The 27,709-nt window shown below is 35.9% G+C and overlaps 1 protein-coding gene across 1 annotated transcript in view; it reads right to left on the bottom strand.

The window, feature by feature from the left end:
• Positions 1-404: 404 nt before the first annotated feature.
• Positions 405-27,709, bottom strand: part of FAM241A (family with sequence similarity 241 member A) — a 39,945-nt gene continuing 12,640 nt past the window's right edge. The window contains exon 2 of the mRNA XM_080797414.1: positions 405-2,454. Within this exon, the coding sequence (XP_080653540.1) occupies positions 2,209-2,454 (246 nt within the window). The 3' untranslated portion in view covers positions 405-2,208. The remainder of the gene's footprint in view (positions 2,455-27,709) is intronic.

Genomic DNA, 27,709 nt, shown 5'->3' with positions numbered 1-27,709 from the left:
AACCATTTTCCATTTAATTCCTTACACCGTGAACCAAAGAAATGACCAGTTTCTTTCCATTTCAGGGTACAAGTATAATCCACAGTCTAATATATTTCACAAAAGAAAATATATTATTTCCATCAAAGAAGCAAAGATTGTTTTTTCCCTATCAAAGCAAACAATGTGATGGTATGTTGCTCTAACCAATAAAAAAGTTCCATAAGAATAGCAGCAAAATATCTCTTTATGTGATTTAATATATGTCCTACCAACAGCAGTGTGCAGATACATAGTATTGATGTATATTTTAAATAATTGCTATTCAAACTTACTTTACAAATTTTTTTCAATATTAGCACTGGTGGAATTAGAGCTATTATTGTGCATACTGTATCATTTTTATATTCCAAAGGAAAATTAAATTTCTTGGTAGCATTAGAAAAGAATGCCCTTTTTAATATTTAATGCAGATATACAAAAATCTCATGACTTCTATTAAAAACGTCACAATTCTACTGTGCACAAATGAAGACACATTTTCAAATAACTTGCCCATATGCCAAGTTCATAAAGGTTTCTATAAAAATATTTCAAACCCAATAAAAACACAATGATATAATACAAAGTCTTTTCTTTGTCAAACTTTAAAAGGTCTGTATTTTTATAAATCCACAGTACTTTTTAGTGCCCTCTGATTGGTATTTTTGTTCAGGATTATCTGATTTTAGAAATCAAAGTTGAACACTTTTCATCAGTTTTCTGCTTCAGCATGGAAGACATTGATAACTTATAGAATAATTTTTTTAAATAGGATTGGGTAAAAATTTTACAAAACAGAATATTAAACACTTTATACACTTTAATTACTGTCCTGCCAAAGATAAAAATACCCCATTGTCCCATTTCCCTCTTATTTAACTTGAATTTCTAGATAATTATCTTTAGTGCCCCTCCTTTCTCTGTATAGAGGGTCTCCGAGATGCAAGTGCACAAATTTTAGGTTCTTTAACAAAATCCAAAATATCACTAAGCCATTTTCTGTTTTTAAAGTGTATTTAAAGAAATGTTTGTTTAAATATAAAATCCCATAGTGCTGAATTAAAACACATTAATAACATGACCAGCCAGTTACTGACGTGGCTCTAGCCTTAGAGGAATATTATTAAAATTGGCTGTTAAATTTCTAATTTAAGCATTTGGTTTTATACTGTAATACTGTATTTTCCAATACAGATATCAAAGAGACAAAGCTGATCTTTTTTCCCTTAAAGACATAGTAAAACATTTTAGCCATAATACAAATCAATTTTTGGGGGGGATTCCATGCCAAGATAGGAAATAGATTTTTTTAAATCTTAGAATAATTGTTATAAAAAACTATAAAATGTAAATTTCTGGAAAAAAATACATGGAAAATGTCTCTCTAGAAAAAAAAACACACAACTTGGTAGACACAAGAAAATATAACATTACCATGGGGTGCAGCCAGCAATGGACATGGCTTAAGAGTCTTAAAAAATTCACAAAAGGTAATTAGCACCAAAATTGTCTAAAATTTCAAACGATATACTGAAGTGATTCCAGACCCAAATGTTACACGATAAAAAAGTTACATTTAACTTTCATCAGTCATAATAAATATATCTTTTTCAATCTTTAGAAAATGTGCTAGCTTTACTGATTTTCATCACATTATTAAGGTAGTGTATAGTAATTACGTTTATATTGGTTTGGGCTGAGCAGGAACATAGATATCCAAATTATTTCCCAAATAGTAAGGGGTTATTTGGTGGGTATGGGTGGGGACAATTCTCCCATTAAAACTTTGTTTTAGCTCCGTGTTCCATCCTTTTTCTTCTAAAACGTTTTATTGGAATTCTTTACAAGATCTATATTGCCTGGTTTGAATTCCATATCCTGTTATTTTCTCTGCTCACTTTTTGGTGTGTTAAGAATGACAATGGGAATAAGGTGGGGTTTTTAAAAGTGGGCACAGATCACAGTAATAAAACAAGACTTCTGAATAAGCTACCAAATGTATATTCAACCCTGTGATAATCAAGAGTTGAGTTTAGTTTTAAACAACGTTCACTTATAAATTTAATTATAAAACAGCACATAATTTGAAACAAGGCAAACTTTTCAGCTTTCACGTAGTGAAATATATAACTTCACCAATACATATACGGCTACCAAATGTGAAACAACAGCTTATTTGGCCATATTTTACTGTTGCACATAAATAATGACAAGGCAAACAACAGCAACTAGTCCAAGGGCTTGTAAGCCAAGGAACCACAGCATTATCCAAAAGAACATGACTATTACTGGTTCCACAATTCGTTCTCCAAAATACATCCTTGTGAAGCCCATCTCGATGAGGCTTTTGTTCAATTCACCAAAAAGTGTTCCCATCTTTTTGTAGTCATCTCCAACAGGTTGGTCAGTGTGATTTTGTGATTCTTCAATATCCTTGAAAACAAAAACAAAAACAAAAAAACAGAAAACAAAACATAAACATAAAATGAGAAACAGGTGAAGGTCCATAAGAATAATGAATATCTCACCATTCTCCCAAAATACTGGGTGTAATTCTGATAATCCTTCAGTAAATATTTGGGATTGTTCCTTTTGATTAACATATAGAATGACTATGTCTGTGCCCACCTTTCAAGAATTTGGAAAGCACTGATTTATTGATTTCTGTAGAACCAACAATGGACCCTCAACACTGATTTATAAGATTAAGGAAGGAGCTGATTCATTTCCATTCATTTTCTAGTTTCCTGGGATTATAAAAAACAGCTGCTTAAAATGAGGAGTCATGTTTGTATTACCCTTCCCCTTTACCATGATTTCAAAAAACGTTTCTATCAACCTCCTGTTTTGAGGCAGGGACCCAGATTGCTCTGCCTTGTGAAAGTAAGCTTTTTAGTCCATTCCCTGGACACTGAGACTTTAATGAACCTAGCCTGAGCTGACTTGTCAAGGCTTGTTGCTACTATTGAGCATTTCTCAGCCATCACTGCTGTGATCTTTCAGTTTTAGCCCTGGCTAAGGAGACCTCAGTGTAGGCCCTTGCATAGTTTCTTGTCCAGATTCCAGAAATGTCCTAAGTGTGTCTTATTAATCTCATCAGAAGACACAAATAGTTTTCCAATAGGAATAATTTTGTACAGTAAGTCAAAAAGTCCACCTAGAGGTCAGTTCCTAGGAAAATGTCCATGTGTACCTAATATACATACCAAAAAATATTTCCCCCCAAAGTTTACTATTTCTATTACCTCCCAGTCTTATTACCAGTAAGGCCTTTATGCCAGTTATTGAGCTACTACTGTCTCTCAGCTTGAAGTCAATCCTTGGAATTCTAGAAACATTTTTGGCTTGTTAGTCTCTGCCAATATAGAGACTAATGAAACACTGCACAGGTGGAGAAGGAAAGCGATTTGCTCTCGTTTGCTTCTGAAGGGTTTGTTGGTGCTGTCGGTTTTGCTCTAGCAACACTTCTTCAATCTGGTAGTAGTAATTTCTTCGAGTAGCAGCCACTGGTTTCAACTTGGGGATTTCCCAACACTTGCAGAACCAATCTCAATGTGCCTTCTTGAGACTAGCTCCAACCTGTGGGTGTCTATTCCTCAGCTATCTTGTTCTTAGTTCTATGGGATCCCCCCTCTGAGTGAAGAGACATCAGTACTGGGAGAGCAATGATGGGTTCTTGAAAGTCTGAGTTTCAGCTCCACAGGGCCTTTCCCCAATCTTCTCAGTTTTAGTAAGTCTACCCCTTTTCTTGGCTGCCCCAGGCCAGGGGCTGCTTCCACGTATTGTTACCTACATGAGTTTTAAATTTTAGCATACTCTGTAATCCCCTGGAGGGTTTGTTACAGCACAGACTGTTGGGCCTATCACCAAGGTTTCTAATTCATAAACTGGGGCTAGGGCTTGGAGTCAGAATTTGCATTTCTAACAAGTTTCCAGTTGAAGCTTATGATGCCTGTCTGGTGACCATTGTTTGAGAAATCACTGCCTTAGTGTTCTCTTTCTGCCTTTTCCATTCTTCAATGCCTAATTAACAATTCTTTAAATTAAATCATATTTGTTGAAATCATTGATATAATTTCTCCTCACTAGACCCTAATATAGCCACAAAAGAAAAACTATGTCACATAGGTGACAGAGTTATCTGATCACAATTTATTAAACCTAATTATATTTAGGAGTCATGATTCAAATCAGTAATTATATACTGAATACCTACTAGCTCATTGTAGGTACAAGATGGAGAATTATTCATAGGACAAAAAAATCTTTAGGTAAATGGTTTGACATAATAAAAAGTAAGTATTAGATAAGATTAAGTGTGCTGTCTAACCAGAGGAAAGTAAACTTAGAAGACAAAAGTCACCTGTGAAAAGCGCTAATGAATTTGAGCAAGTTTTGAGGCACTCTTCAAATATATGAATCAAACATTAGATTCCTTTAGTAGAAACCAAAGCTTGATCATTTCAGCCATCAATATATAAGTAAAAATATTTTTATTTTAAAAATGCCTTATTATCTCACCTCTCTCTCTATATATACAATTTAAAGCATATATTTAAGGAAAGAGAGAGTGAAATCTAATTTTTATTTACAATAGCAGATAAAATGATGTTCATTAGGACTTTAAGGTGATCTTTCCCCATATAACAGCAGTTTATGTGGAACACAGAGTATCATTGATGAAGTAGTAGGAAAATTAAACTTACTGGGGCATCATTGTTAAGTCTATATTTTAAGTTTAAGCCAGAAATATTTTTGAATTATTATTTTTAAACCAGAATTATATTTACATATAATTTTAAAATTAGTTTTGGACTTGCATTTCTATAAAAAAAAAAGAGTGGAAAAAACAAAATTCTGCAGAGGGAGTTGAAATCCAGGCTCCAACACTTAAACCGAGTGACCTTGACCAAATCACTTGCACGAGCTTCAGTTTTCTAATCCACAAAACGGATTTACACAATTCCTTTTGATAATGATAATTTTCTCTTGAATTATAATTTACTTGTTAACCTTTCCTTAATTTTTGTGTTTCATTTCTTTTTTTTTTTTAAGATATTCTTTATTTATTTGACAGAGAGAGAGAGAGAGAGAGAGATCACAAGTAGGCAGAGAGGCAGGCGGGGGTGTGTGTGTGTGGGGGGGAAGCAGGCTCCCTGCTGAGCAGAGAGCCCCATATGGAGCTAGATCCCAGGACCCTGACATCATGACCTGAGCCCAAGGCAGAGGCTCAACCCACTGAGCCACCCAGATGCCCCATGTTTCATTTCTAAACTAGTTTATTTCTCACTGATGTGCTGTGATTGGGTGAATTTTATGTTTCTCAGCTTTTCATACTTTTATGTGTTCGATGATGATGTTCTACATTATAAAAGAAAAAAAATCTTGTTCTTGACTGAGATCAAGCCCTTCTTCTCTTTAGGACAGAACTTGAAGACTGCTTGATTTAGTTTGTAATTCTTCTGGTGCCTCACTTCTCTCTATTCCACCAGTGTCTTACATTGTTGATAATCATTTCTAGCCTCCTTTTTCTACTTTTTATTAAAGTTTTTTGTTTTCTTTTTTACTTTTTCCAGTTTCTTTTAATCTATGTACTCATTGTACTTTGGGGTTTTCTGTTGTTACCGAAGATTTTTAAAATTTTTTTTCAACATTTTTGTGGTTGTAGTACAAAGAAAGTACCCTAATCTGATATGGTCCCTTCTGAAGATTCGCTTTAAATTTTTCTACAGACTGCTTGTGGGTTTTTCAGGGAAGAAGCTGGTGTTGCAAGGAAATCAAAACAATCAAAACAAGGAATTAGCTAACTCCTAGAGGCCAAGCGAGCAGGCAGGCCGCAATGGATCACATCATCTCAAATCCTGAGAATACCAGCTGGGATTGAGACCGTAAGTAGAAGACCCAGTAAGGACAGGTCTTGGCAAGATGTGGGTGCTACAGCCTGTTTTGTTTTTTAATATGAAAAATTTCAAGCAAACACGAAATTAGAGAAAAACAGTACAATGGTCCCCTGTACACCTATAATCAGATTCAACAATTACTAAAAGTTTGCCACTTTACAGCAGCACTTCTTAATCTGGACAAGCCAAAGGAGAAGAAAAAGTAAAAATCATTAGGAGAATGCTTAAAAGTGGCATATCTTCACAAATGAAGTCCTGTGGAAACATCCAAAATATCCAGCAAAGAATTAGATAGGTTTCAAACAATCCTAAAGGAAAGATATTTAAGAACATGGAAAAGAAAATAGGCAGCATTTTTAAATCAGTGCGATTATAGTTAGTTTCATTACAGTATTTTCTATACCCAGAATATCCACCACAAATACATTATCCTAAAAGGTACAAACATTGGTGCACTGCTAAATGTTTAGCAGTAGGCTTTGTCTGGGGTGGGAGTTGGGTGGATCTCTGACTGGAATTGTTTGCCAGTTCCTTAGCTTTTTCCAGTTTCTGTAGCTGGTCCTCCCGCTGTGGTCAATTTCAAGCTACTCACACCTAGCTTGCAAGTTTCCTGAAAATTTAACAATTGGCTCTTGAGGTCTGGTAGGAGCTGCCATCAGTACTCCACTGTAGGTACAGTAGTTGAGATAAAGACCCACATGGTTGTAATTGATTAGTTTGATCGCTCCCTTCTTTCCATCAATTAGTGCATTTAATGCAAATTTAAGTTTACAAAGTTGCTAGGCTAGGATAGTTAAATAGAATTACTGCAATACAACATATTGAAATTAGGAAAATTGTATTAAATATATTATGACTTGAGTAGTAGATAGGGCAGATAAAATGAAATACATGTAATGCTACAAAACTACCACAATTAACAGAATTTTGCTTTTTCTGGTCTGTGTCATACTGATATCAAGAGTTCATTCAATTCAATACTTTTTATAAATTCTTATTTACAATAAAATTTAAAAAGCCTGGATGGTTTGTGAGGAAGTAATGCTCCTTCAGTGCTCTCTGGCTGCATGAATGACACCTCCATCCATATGCTAGATCCAAGGGCCTTTATGACTCCTCCTACCTCCCTCCCCTTTACATCAAGCTCATCAACATATCCTCTTTATTTTACCTTCTAGATATTTCCTTATTGTGTATATTGCTGTTCCATCTGCTGCTGTAATCTCAAAATAATCGATGAACATCTCTTGTCTTGACTATTCCAGTAGTTTCCTAGCTGGTCTTGCATATATTCCTTGGCTCCCCTATAAGCTATTTACCACACTGCAGCCAAAGTGATCCTTTTAAATGCAGATCCAATCACTCCCCCTTGCTTTTAGGATAAACGCCCAAATTTTTAATGCGATCTATGAGGCCCTGCTTAGTCTGGTTTCTCTCTGGATCTCTGGCCTCACCCTGTCATCAGCCTCCCTCTGTCTTTTCCTGTTTCAGCCACACGGGGCTTTAACTTCTTGAACAGGCCATGCTTTTGCCTGCCACAGATTTACACCCGCTGTTTTCTCTGCCTACCATACTCTCCTCCCTCCCTTGCTCAGTTAATGCCTGCTCCTCATTTAGCCTCAGCCTAAGCCTCGACTCAATCTCATAGCACCTTATAATGCTCCTTCAGTGTATTCTAAATCAGTGTAGATGTATGTGTGATTATTTGATGAATGTCTCTATCACTGTACATGAGGATATGGACAGTATCTATTTTTGCTGACCATTTATCCTCTAGTGTCAGTGTATAGCAGGAGCTCTGTTGGGAATAGCAGCACATAGAAGGAGCTCAATAAATATTTGTTGAATAAATGGAGAAAATTTATCATGTGTCTGGCAAGCATTGGAGCAATATCTTGATAGATTTTTCCATTGCTCATTTCTTGCCAAACAAAAGATGATTTTTTTTCCGAAGTATTTTTATTATAGTAGTTTCAAAGCAAATATTTCTGTTTGGAAAATTATTAAGCATCCATTCCCTCTTTCCTCTTAGAACCTATTCCAGCCCACATTCCTCAGGTGAGGCAGACCCCACCTACAGGTCCAGAGACGACAAGTCTTAAGAGTAATAAACTTCTCTTTACCAGAATTTGGCTTTGGAAAGTGCATGTGATCCACTTTGGAACAATGACTTTTGTGGGTCTTCTTGGAAAAGTCTTCCTAACCCTTCTGACACAACTTTGGAAAGTGATCCTTATCTTCTTCTATTTCTCCACATATAATCCTATAAGTAAAGACACTTTATTGTATTTTTATCAGTTTTCTATTCCTGCTGTAAGAAATTACTACAAATGAAGTGGCTAAAAACAACAAGAGTTATCACCTTATTGTTCTGTAGGTTAGAAGTCATGTCAGCAGGATTGCAGAGAATCTGCCTACCTTTACTAGTTCCTACTGGCTGTCTATATTCCTTGGCTCCTGGCCCTCTTCCTCCATCTTCAAAGCCAGCAATGTTGCAGCTCTTCTGACCATTCTTCTGTAGTTAACTTTTCTCTCTGACCACAGCAGGCAAAGGTTCTCTGCTGTTAAGGACCCACGTGATTAGGTCTAGCCTAATGGGATAATCCAGGATAATCCCCCATCTCAAAGTCTTTAAATTTAATCCCATCTGCAAAATCTCTTTTGCCATGTAGGTATCACATTCACAAATTCTAAGGAATAAAATACGGACATCTCTGGGGAGGCATTATTCTGCTCACCGCAATATTTTATTATAAAAATTATTTCTTTATATATCTATTTTCTGTCACTAGCTTTGATAGGAAGGGTAAGGCCATTAAGGGTAAGAAACATGTCTTATAAATTTTAACATTAGTACTTAGTATATTGCATTGTGCCTGGCCTATTGTAGGCTCATAATAAGTATTTGTTGAATAATAATAGTACTTTACAATAACAACATGTTAGGCAATGAAACAAAACAAAAACCCCACAAAAAATAAACAAAAGTTACATGTAACATCAAATATTTTATTCCTCTATGAGTACAGTTGTGAATTTGTTCAAATATTTATAAATAAATTCTATTAGATTACAAGCTATGGTAGCTGCTAGCTAAAATTTACATGCTTGGGGGCACCTGGGTGGCTCAGTTTGTTAAGAATCTGACTCTTGGTTTTGGCTCAGGTAAAGATCTCAGGGTTGTGAGATCAAGCCTGTCCCCCACATCCATGCTGGGCATGGAGCCTTCTTGAATTATCTCTTCCTCTCCTTTTGCCCCTTCCCCCACTATTCACCCACATGCTCTCTCTCTAAACACAACAAATTAAAAAAGATTTACATGCTCAGCTCAATTTTTAAACCATTGTATTTGAACAGTGGAGAGTAATATACACAGAGGAGTTCATGAGTCCTTCATTCCCTCACATGTTTGTAATTTTCAGAGTAATAGTAATAAGTGGTGGTATTATTGAAGATATAGTAGAAAAGCTAACACTGAGTGCCTACTATGTGCCAGGCACTGGCTTTACACGCTTTATCTTGTTTGCTTTTTCCACAAGCTGTGGAGGAATTATTATTTTCCCTCATTTGCAGATAAGGAAACTAAATTTCACAGGTATTAAATATCTGGCCATTGACTTATTCTTAGTAGATGGAGGAGCTCTTACTCCAGAGACCACTCCTTTAATCCCTATACTCTACTCCCTCCAGTTATTATTATATTAATAATTAGCGTCTGTCTAATTCTGTTTAGTTTTCAGAGTAAATTTTACATATTTGAACTCTCAAAAAGAAAAGCTATATGAACACATTTCCATTTGTCACAGAATGAATACATTTAACAAAGTGAAATGAACATCAGCATCTTTTTTTGTTTCACCTCTTTCTCACAGTTTACAGCATATCGAAAGTAAGTTTATCAAGCCAAAAATTACTCAAATTTTTATTTTTATCTTATATAAAAATGTAGACAAGGCAAAGCTGTTTGCAACAGTTTAGTGGATTTTTCATAGCCCTTTCAGTATTGACTAGAATTCAGATTCAAGTATGGAAAAAAAGATTACAAACAAAAATGCAGAGATACACTTGGCAGAATTGCAGTAAGGCAACAACCACAAAAACCAAAAAACCAACCATACAAAACATTTCATACATAAAGTGGCACAGCAGTGCAGAAATTCAGATGGTGCTTTTCGCTCTGTTCTAACATTAATCACTTTGTGTATTTGCCAAATTTTATTCTCTGTATTGAGGTCCTGGTGAAAGAACATTTGTCAAAAGCACAGTTTCCTTCATGATCATACAATAATGGTATGACATGCGAGCTGAAGTGTTCTTACCAAGATAGTGATATTATTATCTTTTCATCCATGATTAAAGACATACGTAAAAACAAAGAGGTGTTAGATTGATTCAAAAATCTTCTTCAAAAATACACAAAATTAGTGATGAGAAACCGAAGGTGAACCCTTACATAATCATAGGATTTTTTTTAAGAGTGAAATATCCTTAAAGATAATTAAAACAAAATCTCCTACTTTAAGAAACAAGGAATGAGAGGTTAAGTCACTCAGCCTATTAATGACAGCACAGGTTTTAGAAGCAACTAGGACAGATTCAAATGTTGCTCTGCACGCCTACAAGGCAAATTACTTAACCACTGACCCTCCATTTCCCCATGTGTTAAAGGAACATAATAATACCTAATTCATAGAGTTGTGATACTAAAATGAAGACATGGATAAAAAGCTTTTAGAATACATATACTAATCGTTCAATATATGGTAACTATAACTATTACTATATTTTTGGTAGATTTATGTCTTGTGATTTTTTTAAAAGAGTTTATTTATTTATTTGACAGACAGAGATCACAGGTAGGCAGAGAGGCAGGCAGAGAGAGGAAGGGAAGCAGGCTCCCTGCCGAGCAGAGACCTGATGCGGGGCTCGATCCCAGAACCTCGGGATCATGACCTGAGCCGAAGGCAGAGGCTTAACCCACTGAGCCACCCAGGCGCCCCTATGTCTTGTGATTTTTACTTCTCTTTCTATTGTGCCATGTTGCTTGAGATAATACCTTAGGGATCATCTTTCTCATAATAATCAAATTCAGTTGTATTTTTCTTCAAGTGTTCTGACAATTTAATTATACAGAAGTTGAGGTGGGATGTTTTCTATGGAACAGGTAAGGATAACCCCCATTAATTATTGTGGCTATATACTGGATATCGCGTTAATTATTGTGTTTTCTGTGGAATTAGGTATGGACCTATGGCACAATCTGTGCGCATTAGTATGGCAAGGGTTCTGTTTATTCACTTTATGAAGAGTGTAGGCTACATTCTATAAACAGGCTTTTGCTGAGTGGGTGACAATTTAAAATGTAGTTTCAACTGTTTTCCTGTTTGCGGTACTACATTTGTACTACTGCACAGCATTACATGTGCAGTATTGGAAATCTGCTGTTTTTGCCTGTCTGATATTTATCCCACCTTTTTCTGCTAGAAGCACGCACCTTGATTTAACTTTGGAGTAACCATCCACTCTACTCTTACTCCCTGTGTTTTGGTTGAGGATGTTCCCATCCCCCACTTTGAAGCCTGACCAATCAGAACATTCCATTTCCTTGGACATATGATTAGTTAAGGAATGAGCATGAAACCCAAGATAGGCCAACGAAACACCTCTACCTAAGACTTTCGCTACAATTATTAAAAAAGAGACATTTTTCTTTCACTGCTATTGGTTAGCTGGTAAGATGCAGGTTATCTTATTACCATGAGGGGAAAGACTGATCTAAATGAAGCCAATATAAAGTAAAGCCAAGAAATGATACAGCTGATATAGTTTCAATACCTAAAACCAGCTAGTGTATCAACCTCTGGTCTTTTTAATTATGTGAGCCAATAAATTCCTATTTTGCAAAATCGAGGGGGAGTTGAATTTTTGTCACTTGGAACCAAGACTTCTGACTATAGATGATGATAATGATGACGATTATAAAAAGAATAGCTGTTATTAACTGAATATGTACTATATACTGGATATTGTGTTAAGTACTTTACATTCTTTAATGGCATTTAATCTCCATTTTTTACAGTAAGTATTGTTAATTCCAAAGCCTGTGTTTTTCAATATAGTGCTCAACTACTTCCTCATTAATTGGGATTTATTGTTACTAGCAATAACTAATATGACAAATGTATTCATAATGTTAAAAACAGCAATTAATGGAGGTTCCAATAATAATAATCCAAGTGGACATTTTTAGATATAACTTCCTAAAAGTTGCTTTAAAAAACTATGTAAGAACATGTAGATAAATTATTATTGTACATATTCAGACAACAAAAGAAAATATAGGATAAAAACTAAAATGCTGATTTCTTCTTGCTACTTTCGGTTGTCCTTCCCTAGCTATTAAGGAAAGGCAGCCACAATAAAGCAAACCCAAGGAAATCATAACTGGGTAGGTAAATTTATACATCTCAAGTATACATCTCAAGATGCATACCAAGCAAGAGGAAAATAGTCTTTAAATAGCACATATTAGTCTGTGAATTGAGGTTTTTATTGAATGAATGATAGAACTAATGAATGAATGCACTCCTAAATCTTCTCACTGCAACCTTTTCTCCTTTTATCTTGTTTTTTCAACTATTCCCACTGACTATTTTTCATCCTCATTGGGCTTGTAGTCCACTGATCTCTAACTTCTCTCAATCCACTAGCTCAGTCCATTCCTTTCTTCTCTATCCTTGTTCTGCTTGAGTTCTATGGCCCAGAATTTCAATAAAGTTTTAAACTCCATTGTCTTATTGGGCAAAACCTTAATTTTAGAGGAACTTAACTATTTTTTCTGCCTACACCTGAGTGGTGCTCGAGAAAGTCATAACACTGGGTGTTTTTGACCATTAACCCCCACCAGATCTTCAAATATTCTGCATTCCTACTTCATTTCTCTGCTCAGCTCATTTTTTTCTGCTCTCTCCAGTCTATTTCAAATCTCTTCTCTCTTTCAAACCTCTATCCCTCATCCTCCAGCAAATCACCTGAGCTTCCCTCATCCTCCAGCAAATTACCTGAGCTTCTACTTCTCAGGGAAAAGAGAAGCAGTCAGAAAAGAGCTTCCTTAACTTTGTGATACTAAAGGTAACAACTACTTCATTTTATATCCCTCTTCCCTACCTTCTTTTTTGTTACACATAAAGAAATGAGGAAGTGTTCCCCTTCTTTGTCCCAATTCCTCTTACTTGTATGTAGGATCTTTTCCTAAGTTAGATCATCCCTCTACCATTATCTTCTGTCTCATGTATATTGAATCTCTCCCTCTCAACTGGCCCCTCATCAATATTTCTACATGCTTACATCTTTACTCTTAAATACAAGCTCCCTCCTTGCCATATCCTCTATTAGTACTGCCTTGCCTTTTCTTCTCTTTCATTGCCCAACTGTTTGAAACATTTCACTTGGTTTATTTCCATTTTTTAAATTTCATGGTTACCAAGAACTGTAAGAGACTGACATTTTATCCTACCTGCAAGTGAACAAATTAGCCTATCACAGTTTCATGGATGCTGGCAGAAGACATAAGATTTTTGGCTTAGAGGCAAAAGACTATTACTTGGGCCACATGAAGCAGCATGAGTTTCATGTTGACATTGGTTCTCCTTTCCACCTAAGTCCCACCGGATGACACAGAGTGGCACAGATAGATGCTGCAGGCAATGGGTTTATATCACAGCTGAGGAACTCTGAACTTCAAGAACTCTAATCTTTTATTATGGGCTACATGCAAACCTTCCTGACCTTTGTCCCAGAGGGAGACATTATCTTTATTATACTGGACAACAAATAAATTTCCTCTCTGTTCCAGGAGACAGTGTCTCTATCTACCAAGTCTGTTCACTTAACAACAAATATCCTGGAAAAAAGTCTTGAAAAAAAGCTCTTAGTGCAAGAGATCCATGCAGAATTACTCCATCCAATCATATCTCATCTTCCACTCTGGTTCTGTCCCCATCACACCACCAAAAAGCTCTTGAAAAGGTTGCCAATACACTGTTATATCAATAAATTAAATAGACATTCTTCAGTTCTCATTTATTCTACTCCTAAGTACATTCATGATGACCATTTTTTCTCTTCTTTTGCATTTTATGATATCACATTCTCCTGGTTCTACTTTAACCCATCTGGTTATGCTTTCTCAGTCTCAGTCTCCTTTGTGGGTTTATCATCCTCAACCGCCATTAAATATTAGCCCTCAACCTCTGGTCCTCAGCCCTCATCTTTCACTCCACATTTTTTCCCCTTAAAAATTAGGTATATTTACTACCAATGAATCAATTATTTAAATATTATGTCCAGCTCAGACCTCTCTTTTGCACATCAGACCCATAAATTCAACTGCTTTCTTGACATTTACACTTGCATATCTTGAATATATACTTTGATATTCAACACATCCAAGGCCAAACCCATGATTTCCCTCCTCAAAACTAGCCTTCATTCAATGAACAGATTATCAGGAATGAAATCCATCCTTAACTTCTACAAGCCAGAACCCTGGCTTGTAGATTGTTCATTGATAGGTTTTTACTTCCAGCACTTTGAATGAGTTCCCCTATTGCCTCTGCTATCCAATATTTCTGATGAGAAGTCAACTATTAATCTTGCTTGTATGCGATAAGTTGTTTTCCTGTACTGCTTTCAAGATTTTCTTCTTCCCTGTCTTTCAAAATTTTGACTATGATGTGTCTGGTAGTGGACTGCTTTTTGTTTAATCTATTTGGACTTCACTGAATTTCTTAGATGTGTGACTTAATGCTTTTCGTTAAATTGGAAAAAAAAAATCAGCCATTAGATCTTAGAATATTTTTTCTCTCTCCTCTCTTTGTTACTCCCATTATTTGTACGTTGGTGTGCTTAATCATGTCCCACAATTCTCTGAAGTTTTACTCATTTTTTTCCATTTTTTCTCTGTTCTTTGGATTGTATAATCTCTATTAATCTATCTTCAAGTTTACTGATTTTTAAAAAATATTTTATTATTTATTTATTTATTTGACAGAGAGAGAGAGAGAGAGAACACAAGCAGGCAGAGCAGCAGGCAGAGAGAAAGAGGGAAGCAGGCTCCTTGCTGAGCAGAGAGCCTGATGCGGGGCTTGATCCCAGGACCCTGAGATCACGACCTGAGCCGAAGGCAGAGGCTTAACCCACTGAGCCACCCAGGTGCCCCAAATTTACTGATTTTTCTCTTTTGCCAGCTCAAATAATTTTTACTTGGTTTATTATAGTTTTCAACTCCACAATTTCCATTTAATTAAAAAATTTCTCTTAACATTGACTATTTGATGAGACTCCATCATTATATTTTCCTTCATTCTTTAAGCTTGGTTTCCTTTAGTTCTTTGAATGTATTTATATTAGTGTTTTAAAGCCTTTGTCCATGAAGTACATCATCTGGGACCCATCAAAGGCATTTTCTATTTCCTTTTCTCCCCCTGTTCCTGGGTCATACTTTCCCATTTCTTTCCATGTCTCATAATTTTGTGTTGATAATTGGGCATTGTAGATAATATATTTTAGCAACACTAGATACTGATCCCCTACCCCTATCCTGGAGGTGGCTGCTGTTGTTTCCTTGATTGTTTATTTGCTTAATGACTTGCTTGAACTAATTCTGCAAAGTTTTTTTCCCTGTAGCGTGCAGCCTCTGATGTTTCTACTCATATATTCTGCCACTATTTTGATCTTTTAGGCTCATTATTTAGGGGTTGCTCCTCAGTTAGCACAAGCCATTGGTTAAAGATTATGCTTAAGCCTCCTTTGCCAGTCAATTTTACTCTCCATTATTGGCTGTATCTGTAGGCTAGACACTGCTATCCTAGTTCGGGGATTTTACTTGTTTATCCCACATTCAGCAGGGACTAGAAGCTTGGAGGTTCCCACTCTGACTGTTCCTGAGAGGGCACAGCCTTGGACATGTGCACAGTTTTTCAGACTGTCAGGAGTGATCATATTTATTTGTGGGAGTTACCCCTGGGTCAGAGTAACTTACTATATATAGCTCCCTAAGTGTTTGATCACAGGTTGTGTTGAAGCCCCTTGTTCCTGTGAGGCTTCTGCCCTGTGTTGATGGGTCTGTGTGCAGCTTGGGGAATGCTTTCAAGTCTGCCCCACATCCTGCTCTGATTGCTCCTGAGTAGGTGCAGCCTTGCACATGCATATTACCTTCCTGATCATCACAGTTGATTATGATGCCAGGAGGGCTATTCTTGGCTAACTCTTTCCCTGGTCCTTTAAAACTTTTGGCTGCTCTGTTGGTTTGACGCAGTCCTCTCGGTCAGATTTGTAGAGATCTTTACCCATATAAGCTGCCTTTACCCCTGGGTGGAACATCTGCACCAATGCACTGGAGGTTGGGGACAGAGACCCTTTTTTTCCAATGACAACCCTGCTCTACAAGTATACACTGAAAGTGGGGGAGCAGCTCTGGTCTTGGCTTGCCTCTCTTCACGTGGAACCTCTACCCTATGGCAAGTTAGGGCAGGGTAATTCGGCCACAGTGTTCTCAGCTTGCTCTGCTGAGAGTAGGGGCTGGCTGAAGAGAGAGTTTGTCCTCTCAATCATGCCTATGTGGAATAGAATTTCTGTAACATGGAGTTGATTTGGGGTGCAGGGGGATGAGAAACACTAGATGCCCACTCCTCTATGGTCAGCCTGCAGCTCTAGATGGCTGGGGTTAGGGAGAGAGGAAACCCCATCTTCTTGGCTTCTTGGCTAATATGCTGGGGTTGAAACACTGTGAAGGGGACATTATGAGGGAGAAGTAACAGGTTGTGGCTCAAATGCCATAAAAACTCACTGTTCTGACATATAGCAGATTTTCTTTAAGGAATGTTTCTTGGGGAGCCTGGATGGATCAACTGGTTGAACAGCTGCCTTCAACTCAGGCCATGATCCTAGGGTGCTGGGATTGAGCCCTGATTAGGCTCTCTTGCATCAGGCTCCCTGCACAGCAGAGAGCCTGCTTCTCCCTCTCCCTCTGCCTACCACTCTGCCTACTTGTGATTTCTCTCTCTCTCTGTCAAATAAATAAACAAAATCTTAAAAAAAAGAATGTTTCTTGATTTGCTGTATGCCCTTAGAATAATTCCCAAAGACTGAATAATTGTTGTTTTTGAATAATTTTCACCAGTTAAATTGTTATTTTGCTGGGGGGAAAGCCCACTGAGTTCCTTACTTCATTGTTTTGGAAGTCCTACCTTGGTTGTTTTTGGACGTTAATTGTTTTGGATGTTGAACTGATGAATTGAGGTACAGTTCCTGTAAGAGTGAATTGGATGATACTGGATGGTGGATGGCTGTTTTTTTTTTGTTTGTTTGTTTTTATAAAGAGAGAGCAAGACAGCAGGGTGGAGGAGGTGAAGGAGAGGCGGGGGAGAGAGAGAGAACTATAAGCAGTCTCCATGCCCAGTGTAAAGCCTGACATAGGGCTTTATCTCATAATCCTGAGATCATGACCTGACGGCCAGTTTTTTTGATTCAGTCCTGGGATCTTAAGCTTTGAAGAGTGTTTATTATTTTTCATAGTCCTGTAATGGTCAAATTCTGAGTATAAAAGCTCAACTTCTGAGGATCCATTTAATCAAATGGTTCTTCTACTAACATTTAAAAAAAGTCTTTATTTACTTATATTTAAAGTTAAACAAATAAAAATCACTGGGTTTCTTTTCTTCCTTTCTCAGTTCCTCTCACACCCAACATTAAAGAAGCAATTTTCCTTCTTTGCTCGGCAGAGTCTAGCAAGTACTTTAGCTGATTTAATTCATTTTTAAAAGTAAGCCTAAGGTAAATTAACCAGAAATTAAAAGCTCAGAATAGTCCTGTTTTTTCCTTAGTTTCTATCAATACCTTAAATTTCACACCCAAATCTGTTTTTAAAAACAATTTTAGCATAATTAAAATACTTTTTTTTTCTTCAAAGATTTTATTTATTTATTTGACAGACAGAGATCACAAGTAGGCAGAGAGGCAGGCACAGAGAGAGGGGGGAAGCAGGCTCCCTGCTGAGCAGAGAGCCCAACGCAGCCTCCATCCTCCCAGGACCCTGGGTTCATGACCTGAGCCTAAGGCAGAGGCTTTAACCCACTGAGCCAGCCAGGTGCCTCTAAAATACTTTTTTTATTAGTATTTATAACACTCAGAAAATTTTTTATTTTTTTTAACACTCAGAAAATTTTTAAAAGATGCAGAAATGTCAGGAGTAAATCAAGAATTCTCTGAGCATTGGGGTGCCTGGGTGGCTCAGTCAAGTTAAACGTCTGACTCTTGACTTTGGCTAAGGTCATGATCTCAGGGTTGTGAGATCAGGCCCATGTCTCCACATCAGGTTCCCCGCTAAGCATGGAGACTGCTTAAGACACTCTCTTTCCTTCTGCCTCTCCCACTGCCTCTTCTCCCTAAGGAAAAAAAAATGCTCTGAGCATTAAAATCACTGCCTTCTTCCTACTCTCCACATTAAATCCCTGGCAGTCCAGAAAGAAAAATAATGAGCAAAGAAGAAAATATCCCCAAAACATATAAGAATTAAATTACCTTAAGTTATGCATATCCAATATAACATTTATAATCATTTTGCTGTAAAAACACTTTTATTTGTATAACCAATTCAATTCGACAAACATTTTTCTTGGGACGTCTGGGTGGCTCAGTTGGTTGAACATCTGACTCTTGGTTTTACTCAGGTCATGATCTTAGGGATTGAGTTCTGAATCAGGTTCTGCCCTCAGCAAGGAGTCTGCTTGATATTCTCTCCCTCTCCTTCTCTCCATTCCCTCCACTTGCATGCATATGCTTTCTCTCTCAAATAAATAAATAAATCTTAAAATAAATCCAAAAACAAAAAACAAACATTTTTCTGGTGCCTATAATATATTAGATAAATAAGACTACATCCTTAACTTTCAGAAACTAAGAAATTTGGTAAGGAATTTACATACTTATTTATGTAAAACTAAGTATATTTTAAGGCTAAATATGTGTTTAGCATTGTAAAATGCTTGGCCTTTAGTTCAAAAAAGGTCAATTTGGTCAAAAAATTAAATCAAGAGAGTTGGCCAAAAAACTACCACCGCCAAAAACAATCACTAACATAATGCTTTCAAATATTTAGTTAAATGATGTTTTTAAAAAATGATATGGTGTGTTTAACTGCTTTTGTCTTGTTATATAACAGAACAGTTGTTATAGCTGATGTACTATCAAATGATTCTGTAGTTATCAAAAATATCTTCACTTCAGCATTTAATCACCTGCAAAGACTCATTTTTGCTTTTTATTCCTCTTCATTTTTAAAGGCTGGTCCTATGTAGAGATGCCCTATGTAGAGGTATATAAGCCTTATAAACAACTAAATAATGTTTAAGTGAAGTTTTTAATGAATTTTGCAACATATTTATTAATTTAAAAAATCTTAATATTTACTGAATATTATATGCTGGGCAGTGTTTTAAGTACTTTGCTCTTCAGAACCTAATGGAGGGCACCTGGATGCCTCAGTGGGTTAAGCCTCTGCCTTCAGCTCAGGTCATGATCTCAGGGTCCTGGGATTGAGACCCACAACGGACTCTCTGCTCAGCAGGAAGACTGCTTCCCCCTTTCTCTCTGCCTGCCTCTCTGCGCACTTGTGATCAATCTTTCTGTCAAATAAATAAATAAATAAAATCTTAAAAAAAAAAAACCAAACCTAATGGAAATCAAGGAAGTGAGATTGTGTAATTTTGTCAAGGTCACCTAGTAACTGGTGGAGTGAAGACATATATTCAGGCATTCTGCTCTAAAGACAATGTTCTAAAGCCCTACGCTATCTGCTTTCTTATAAATAAAAAAACAATCTGGTAATTATTCACATTCTATTTGTTTTAATATATCAGTTTTTAACAGCAGTTCAAACAGTTACACTTGTCTGGATTCATTTATATTTAGCAAAAATGTTAAATTATTTATAAATGGTTTTGTGGCGTTTACCTTTGGTTCACTCTACAGTATAACCTGTGGTCTTGAATGTGATACTTACTATTTGACCAGGATTTAAAATTTGTCTTTGTAAAAAATAAACACCAAACCAATCTCTAATTGTTAATACCACCACTGCCTCCCCCCAAAAAGAAAAGCAACATAAACTGGCATAAAGACTAAGCACATAGAATACTTCAGAGGCAGATTTTTTGGGTTTCATTTTTCTAGCTATATTCAGTTAAAAAAGAAAAATGTATCTTATTTGGACAGAAAATAACCACCTTTTATTTCCCCCCTGAAACTGTCTTGCCTTAGTAGTATGAACAATAGTACTAACATAGTAGAATGTGATCCAATTATCATAGGAAGTCTGCCTTTATAAATAACATAACTTCGAATGAATATAATTATGGGGATACAAAAAGGAAGGAAGAACAATGATAGAAATAAACTGGGAGTCAGTTTCATAGGCATTTTAGACTGAAAAGTCTTTCCTCACTTCCAAACACTGGAATTCTTTTTCACTCAATCCACTCCACTATCCCACTCAGCCTCTCAAATGAAAGACTTTTTTTTTTTTTTTTTTTAAAGATCTTAATACTTTCTTTCAAAAGGACAGGAGTCTCACATTCCCAAAACACCAACAAGAGATAGTATCATATAGTGATAAACAAATACAGAAAACAAATATTAAGAAAGTAGTAATTAGAAATGGTTTTTAAAAAAAAAAGGCCCCCCCCCAAACCAGAAAAACTTCTGGGTTAGTTACAGATTTAGCCCTTTTGGCTTTACTTTCTCCTTGCAGTTTAGAACCCACTGCCTACTATTTTAACTATGAATTCATAGTCCCATGTTCTCTCCCACTCCCTGACTTTCAATAGACTCCAATTTCCCTGCTCTTTTTTCTAGGCTGCTAAGTCTTAACGTAAAAATTGTGCTCAGATGCCTTGTTATAAAACCATGTTTATTCAGTGTCCTAGTACTCTTCCATACTCTCAAGTCCTTTCAGTTACTTCTTGCTAACTGTTAATCCAATTTTTCATATTTATTGTTCCAAATCTTTCCCACTCTTCTATCTTCTCCTTCCTTAGAGGTATTGCTTTTCTTTTTAAGGTTGACCTATATTCATAATTCCAAATGCTTTCACCCATACATCTAAGTACAGAAATGAATTTTTATACTGTAACACTTATTTTTACTCCTAAAACAAAAGAAAAAAATAGAGATCCTGATTGGAATTGTACCACTTATGTATTAGGCAAACCACACTTTAAAAAGAAAACCAAGAAAGGCAAAGATATTACAAAATTAGGGTGCTGGTCAGTACCTAACTAGATGAAGATGGATTCTTAAAAGTACCAGGTCTATTACTGAAGGTCACTGTTCTAGTTGCTTGATTCTGTTGAGAGAATCATCAACATTTCTGACTTCGTGAATACCTCTTTTAAATTCGATTTTGAAAGAATGAGATCTTGCTACTTGCTACAATGTGGATGGAGCTAGAGGGTATTATGCTAAGCAAAATAAGTCAGTCAAGGCAGGATAAATTCCACATGATTTCACTCATATGTGGAATTTAAGGAAGAAAACAGATGAATACAGGAAAAGAAAAAAAAGGGAGAGAGGGAGGCAAACTATAAGAGATTTTTAAAAAAATATATTTATTTATTTGAGAGAGCGAGCATTTGCACATGGTGGGGGAGGGGCAGAGGGAGAGAGAATCTCCAGCCAACTCAGCCCTGAGCACAGAGTTCCATGCAGGGCAATCCCACAACCCTGAGATCATGACCTGAGCAGAAATCAGTAATGGAAGGCACTTGTGATGAGCACTAGGTGTTACATGTAAGTGACGAATCACTAATATTATTCCTGAAACTAATTTTACACTATATGTTAACTAACTAGAATTTAAATAACTTGAAACTTTAGGAAAAAAATCAGAGTTTAGGACAGGAGTTTTAAGATTGTACCTAGGCCACAAAAGTATAGCTTTATGAAAATCTGAAAATTCTACTTGTTTATATTGTATCTTCTCCATATTATATTTGAAGAGTTAAAGGTAACCATGACTGTTATGTCTAACAGAACTATGCAAATATATGAACCATCCTTGTTGGAATTAAGTTGCCTTTAGAGTTAACTCTTTATCATTACTTTCTAAGGTCTATAATGAGATTTTGTCTAATAGCAAAGTTAACAGTACTTACGACTATGACAATTTTTCAAAAAAGCTATGAAAATGCCACATATAACAATGCTTGGGAGTTGTTTATTGTGTTTTGTACAATAATAGCTCCTTGTTTTATACAGTGCACTTTTTGTCAAATCCAGTGACTTGGGTGATACTTTTCTTTGCAGTTCTGATTTAACCATCATGGTGCAATTCCTTTGAAATGAAATGCCTACTAAATTATTAATCAACCATTCAGATGAAGTAGGGGAAAAGTTTGCTTTTTATTATTTATGGCACTAAAGAATCTGTAGGAATCTGGTTTTATAAATAAGGAAAAGTATGTGGGCTTATTACATTTCTTCTGGAAAAAATACTTCAATAACAGTATATGTACATAAAGCCACCTTATCTTACAATGAAGTATAATAGTTGTTTTAATGTTATGTAAATGGTGATATAGTGAAAATGACTATAAGTTTTCTGCCCACTGTAACAAAGTCTGTATTTACTCTAAAAAGTTATGATCCTCTCCTTTCAGCATGTTTTGCACCTGCATTTTATGCAAGATGTGTTGTGGCAAATCTGCACAGACCTGACTGATTTGCCAGACCGACAGCTGCTTACTTTCAGGAAACCACACTCCAGTTCTTGGTGTGTGTCATGTCCTCTCTGAGTACCACTAACCTCTGATTACTTAACTCCAACTCCCATAATTCACAATCCTTGACTTACAGAACAGCCTGGCCTTGCAAAATAATTGCTTTAGTCAATTTAGTGAAATTCAGTAAATAATAATTGAATTGCCTACTACGAGCAAGTGCTATGGGGTACACAAAAGAAATTATCCATATTCTGTCTCATTAAGCTGTTTAATATATAAGGAAGGATATGCACTCAAATCACCATATGAAAACACTGCTGTACTCTCTCTTACTAATTAAAATGACCTGCACTTTTATCAAATGTTCATAGTTGTTTTTTATTTTTCTGAGCATTACTTCTCAGCTCAGGCAACTCTTCAGATTTCTAGACTTGCATGCTCAACTCCATATTCAACATTTTCATGGAGATTTCTTATAGGAAGCTCAAACTCAACATGCTCTGTACCAAATTCATAATCGTCTGTCCTAAAACTGGTCTTCCTCCACGGTCTCCTACCTCAGAGAATGGCACAACCCAGAAGTGTAATCAAGAAGCCTGTTAGTCATTGTAGATGTCTTCACCTCCTTTGTCCTTTCTTGTGTACTTTTATTGGCTCATTTCCCTCTGAGTTTATGTTAGAACTCCTCAGGAACTTATCTGTAGGCCATCTTCTCTTCTTATTCTATAGTCTTTCCTGTTGAAGATTTCATGCACTCTAATGATTTTATTACTGCTTACATGACTTATATGCTAAAGATTCCACTTTAATTACACCCTGGCCAAGAGAAAACACTTAGCAAAGTATTTTTAATCTTTTCAGGAAAAAAAAAATCCCTGTAGTTTTAATTTTATTTTTCCCCAATTTTTAAATGTAATGCTCTCCCATTTTTACTTGCTTATTAGCCATTTGTTCAATAAACTTATTAAACACACACATTCCAAGCCTTTGGTCCTGCAAAAACATCATTAAGTGTGTTGTTAAACTTTAGAGGTCAAGTGACTTCCCTACAATCAGACAACTAGCCAGGATTTAAATGTAGACTTCTGAATATAAATCTGAGCACTTTCTAATAAACTGTGATGCAAACCTTTATGCAAAAGATCTGAACCAGACATTGAAAAAAAAATTTAAACAAATTCATTATAAGGTGTGATTATATGATACTCCTTAAGAAATGTATTTTTTAAGAAATGAAATTTGTTAGTCCATAATTAATTTACTTTTCCCTCTCTTCTTCCACAAAGAGTTTGAATTTACTTACAGTAGGAACAAATGAAAAAACAAAACAAAACAAAACAAAACAGAGAACTGGAAGGTGGGGTGGGTGGGAAAGAATTGAGAATTTAGATTGGGGAAAGATAAGTTACCACAATTACTAAAACCAAACCTCAAATTTGGTTCTACCCTCCTAGGAAGTCAAAGCAAAAGAAGGGGCACAGCCAAATAATTCTCACTTCCTTTAGTTCTCTGCTCAAATGTCACCTTAGTGAGGCCTTCCATGATCACCTCATTTAAAACAGCAACCTTACGCCATGCCCACACTCCCTACCAACTCCCCTCCTTTTATTTTTTTCCATAGCACTTATAACCCAGTTACTTGTTAATTTATTCATTGTCTCTCCCCCTACTACAATGCAAGTTTAATGAGGAAAACAATTTGGGCTGGTTTCCTTGTATCCTAGATACAAAGATACCTAGAACAGTACCTGGAAAATAGGAGCTCAATAAAGTTTTTGAGTGAATGAATGAATAAAAAGCTATCGAGAAAGTATATGCTAAACAGAAAAATAACGAATAGACAAATAATACTGAAAACTGTCAATAATGAAATAACTATAATCAGTTGTTAAAACAATTGATGTTTGGGGCGCCTGGGTGGCTCAGTGGGTTAAAGCCTCTGCCTTCGGCTCAGGTCATGATCTCAGGGTCCTGGGATCGAGCCCCACATCGGGCTCTCTGCTCAGCAGGGAGCCTGCTTCCTACTCTCTCTCTCTGCCTGCCTCTCTGCCTACTTGTGATTTCTCTCTGTCGAATAAATAAATAAAATCTTTAAAAAAAAATTAAAAAAAAATTGATGTTTAATATTAAACAAATGGATAAAGAAAGAAAATATCTTCAGTATACGGCCAGGCTGTTAAAGCAAATGAAGTCTTAAACAGTAGCTAATTATAAAGTGTCCAAAGACAGATTTCCAAATAGTTAATCATTTAAACTCCAAAGGGAAAATATTATTATCCAGAAATAGCAGAATCATTATATCCCTTTAATTATATTACTGTTAAATAGACTATGCATACATATTGAATAATGAAGTTTGGTATTTAATTTTTTCTTCATATATTTATTCTCCAGTGTTTTATACTGGATAATTTTGATACCATGGATGGTCATACTAAGTGGTTAACTTTCTATAAGAAATCACTTTGTTTTTACCCTTCTTTAAATTTAAAAATGCAAACTAATGTACTTCTACGCTCCTGTGAAACTCTTGAGTTGAATTGTCTTTGAAACCAATAACCATTCAACACATGCTAGGATATGAACAAGCAGTTGGAATTTGTGTGCTGAATAAAAACTCATCATAGATATGAAAGCAGCAATGTTGTTCTCATCAAAATTTTTCAGTAGTTATCTTAGTATCAGGTGAAGTCTAGCTATATAACTCAACAGAAAGAACTTCAAGTATAAATCAATCCTTGCTTTTCACATACATATACGTCATGTATTTTCATATGCACATTGAATGTGTGTGTGTAGGTAGATATGTATGTGTATATATATATCTATATCTATATCTATCTATCTATCTATCTATCTATCATACTGTCATGGGAAAAGATGAGAATAGAATTAATATTTTCTAGCAGCACAAGGCATTCTAAGAGGAGAGATCAAGTATCTCACTATCCAACAATTAATCTATCCATATAGCAAATTTTAGAAATTACTTTGTTTCTTTATTACTATAAGGAAATTAAGAATAAGTAAAAAAATTGTGGAAATTCTGCATTGTTTAGAATATTGTTTAGCCTTCATAGCTTTTGAGGTATTTTATATCTATAATTAGGTAACCAAGAGCACTGAAAAATAATTCTTATCTATAGACACACAAATAAATTCTGTTTCAGTGGAGTTCAATTGTCTTCCCTCCCCTGCCTATGGGAAAAAGCCAGTTTTGACTCCACTTTTAAGTTTATTTCAACATATCTTTTCCCCATATACATTTTTGACTTTTGTATTTCACCTGTGAATCAGCTGTAACATTTGCTTGGTTCCCTCATTAATGACGAGTTAAGTAAAATCCTTAACATGTGATCATTTTACATTTAATGAGCACTATACTTTTACCTCTTCTTGAAAATTATCCTTTAACAGTGCTATTATTAAAATGACTGATCTGAATTTTAATTTATGTTAGTTCTGGGTTTTATCTACTATCTTTCCTATGTCGAGCTCAAGAAAAATTAAAAATAAATTTGCAAATTTAGACCAATTACATAAGTTAATATCAGTTAGTATTTCAAGATCCTATGCTCATTAGCCTTTCACCTTCTCAGTAATGGGTGGTTTTAAAATACAGCATATCAAGGAAGATAATCCTTGCCTAAATCAAGTATCTTACCAGGATCCTTAGCTCAATGCACAACTAACACTACTGGTTTCTTTTCAGTTGATTTTGACAATAGAGAATGTTCCTGTTATATACAAAGTCCTCTCTCTCTCTCTCTCTTTTTTTTTTTGTGTGAAGATTTTATTTATTTATTTGACAAAGATAGACACAGAGAGAGGGAACACAAGCAGGGAGAGTGGGAGAGGGAGAAGCAGGCTTCCCATTGAGCAGGGAGCCCAATGTGGGCCTTTATCCTAGGACCCTGGGATCATGACCTGAGCCAAAGGCAGCCACCTAATGACTGAGCCACCCTGGCGCCCCAAAGTCCTCTCTCTTTTGAAACTAATTTTTGTCATAATTGCCCTTGGGAAGCCACAAGCAAAAGCATCAATTGAGTTTTTACCAGCAGTGTTGTTTTGGATAGAAGGTTTTACAGACTCTATGCTACACCCCAGAGATGCTAAAATAATTGAAGCATTTGCCACAAAATGTGATCTCTGCTCTCATGTTCTTCTGAGCGTGTGAGGGGGGAGTGGAGAGTGTCAGAGAATAAATATTTTAACAAACAAATTATTAAGATAATTTCAAATAGTGAGAAAAGTTATGAAGAAAATATAATAGGGGAACAGAAGAAGTTGGGTGGGTTGGAGATTCTATGTGGTAAGCAGAGCTGGTATCTGAGAGGTAAGAGCTAGGTTGATGATATAAGCTCTGTCAAGGGAAGAGCTGGGGAAAAGAGTCCAGGCAAAAACCTTGAGACAGAAAGGAACTAGCTATGATCTTGATCTTGACTTGGGATCTTGACTATGATCTACATTAAAAATATGTTTTATACTTTGAATTGTACATATAAACTAAACATCTAAAAAATGACACTCATACCATGTGTGATAGATTCTAAAAATTTTATCTATCCTATCCTGTTCACAATCCACTAAATTGGTTTCATGGCCCAACACTAGCTTGGTGGTTAAAAACTCAGGCTTTAAGCATGGGTTTGAATCTCAACTCCACAACTTACTAGCTGTGACACTTTCAATAAATTACTTAAGCTCCCTGTGCTACATTTTTTACATCTTTAAAGTAGGGGCAATAATAGTATGTACTCATGAGGTTTGATACGAGATTTCTGAAACACTGAACCAGTTTATATTTTTAACTGTAGTGTATTCTTATGTCATAGAATTTCTTTAAACACACACCACTTATCTTTTTAATCTTTAACAACTGGATGGGTGAAAAATAATTCCTAATAGTTTTAATTTGCATTTCTTTTATTTCTAGTGAGGTTGTACACTTTTCCTCCTCCTTGGATATTAAATATAATCACAATTTTCATTTCCTACAAAATGTACAAA

The sequence above is a fragment of the Martes martes genome (genome assembly GCF_963455335.1).
Source record: "Martes martes genome assembly, chromosome: 2".
Lineage (NCBI taxonomy): Eukaryota > Metazoa > Chordata > Mammalia > Carnivora > Mustelidae > Martes > Martes martes.
Note: the sequence above shows the minus strand (reverse complement) of the source record. Positions and strands in the feature narration are given on the sequence as shown.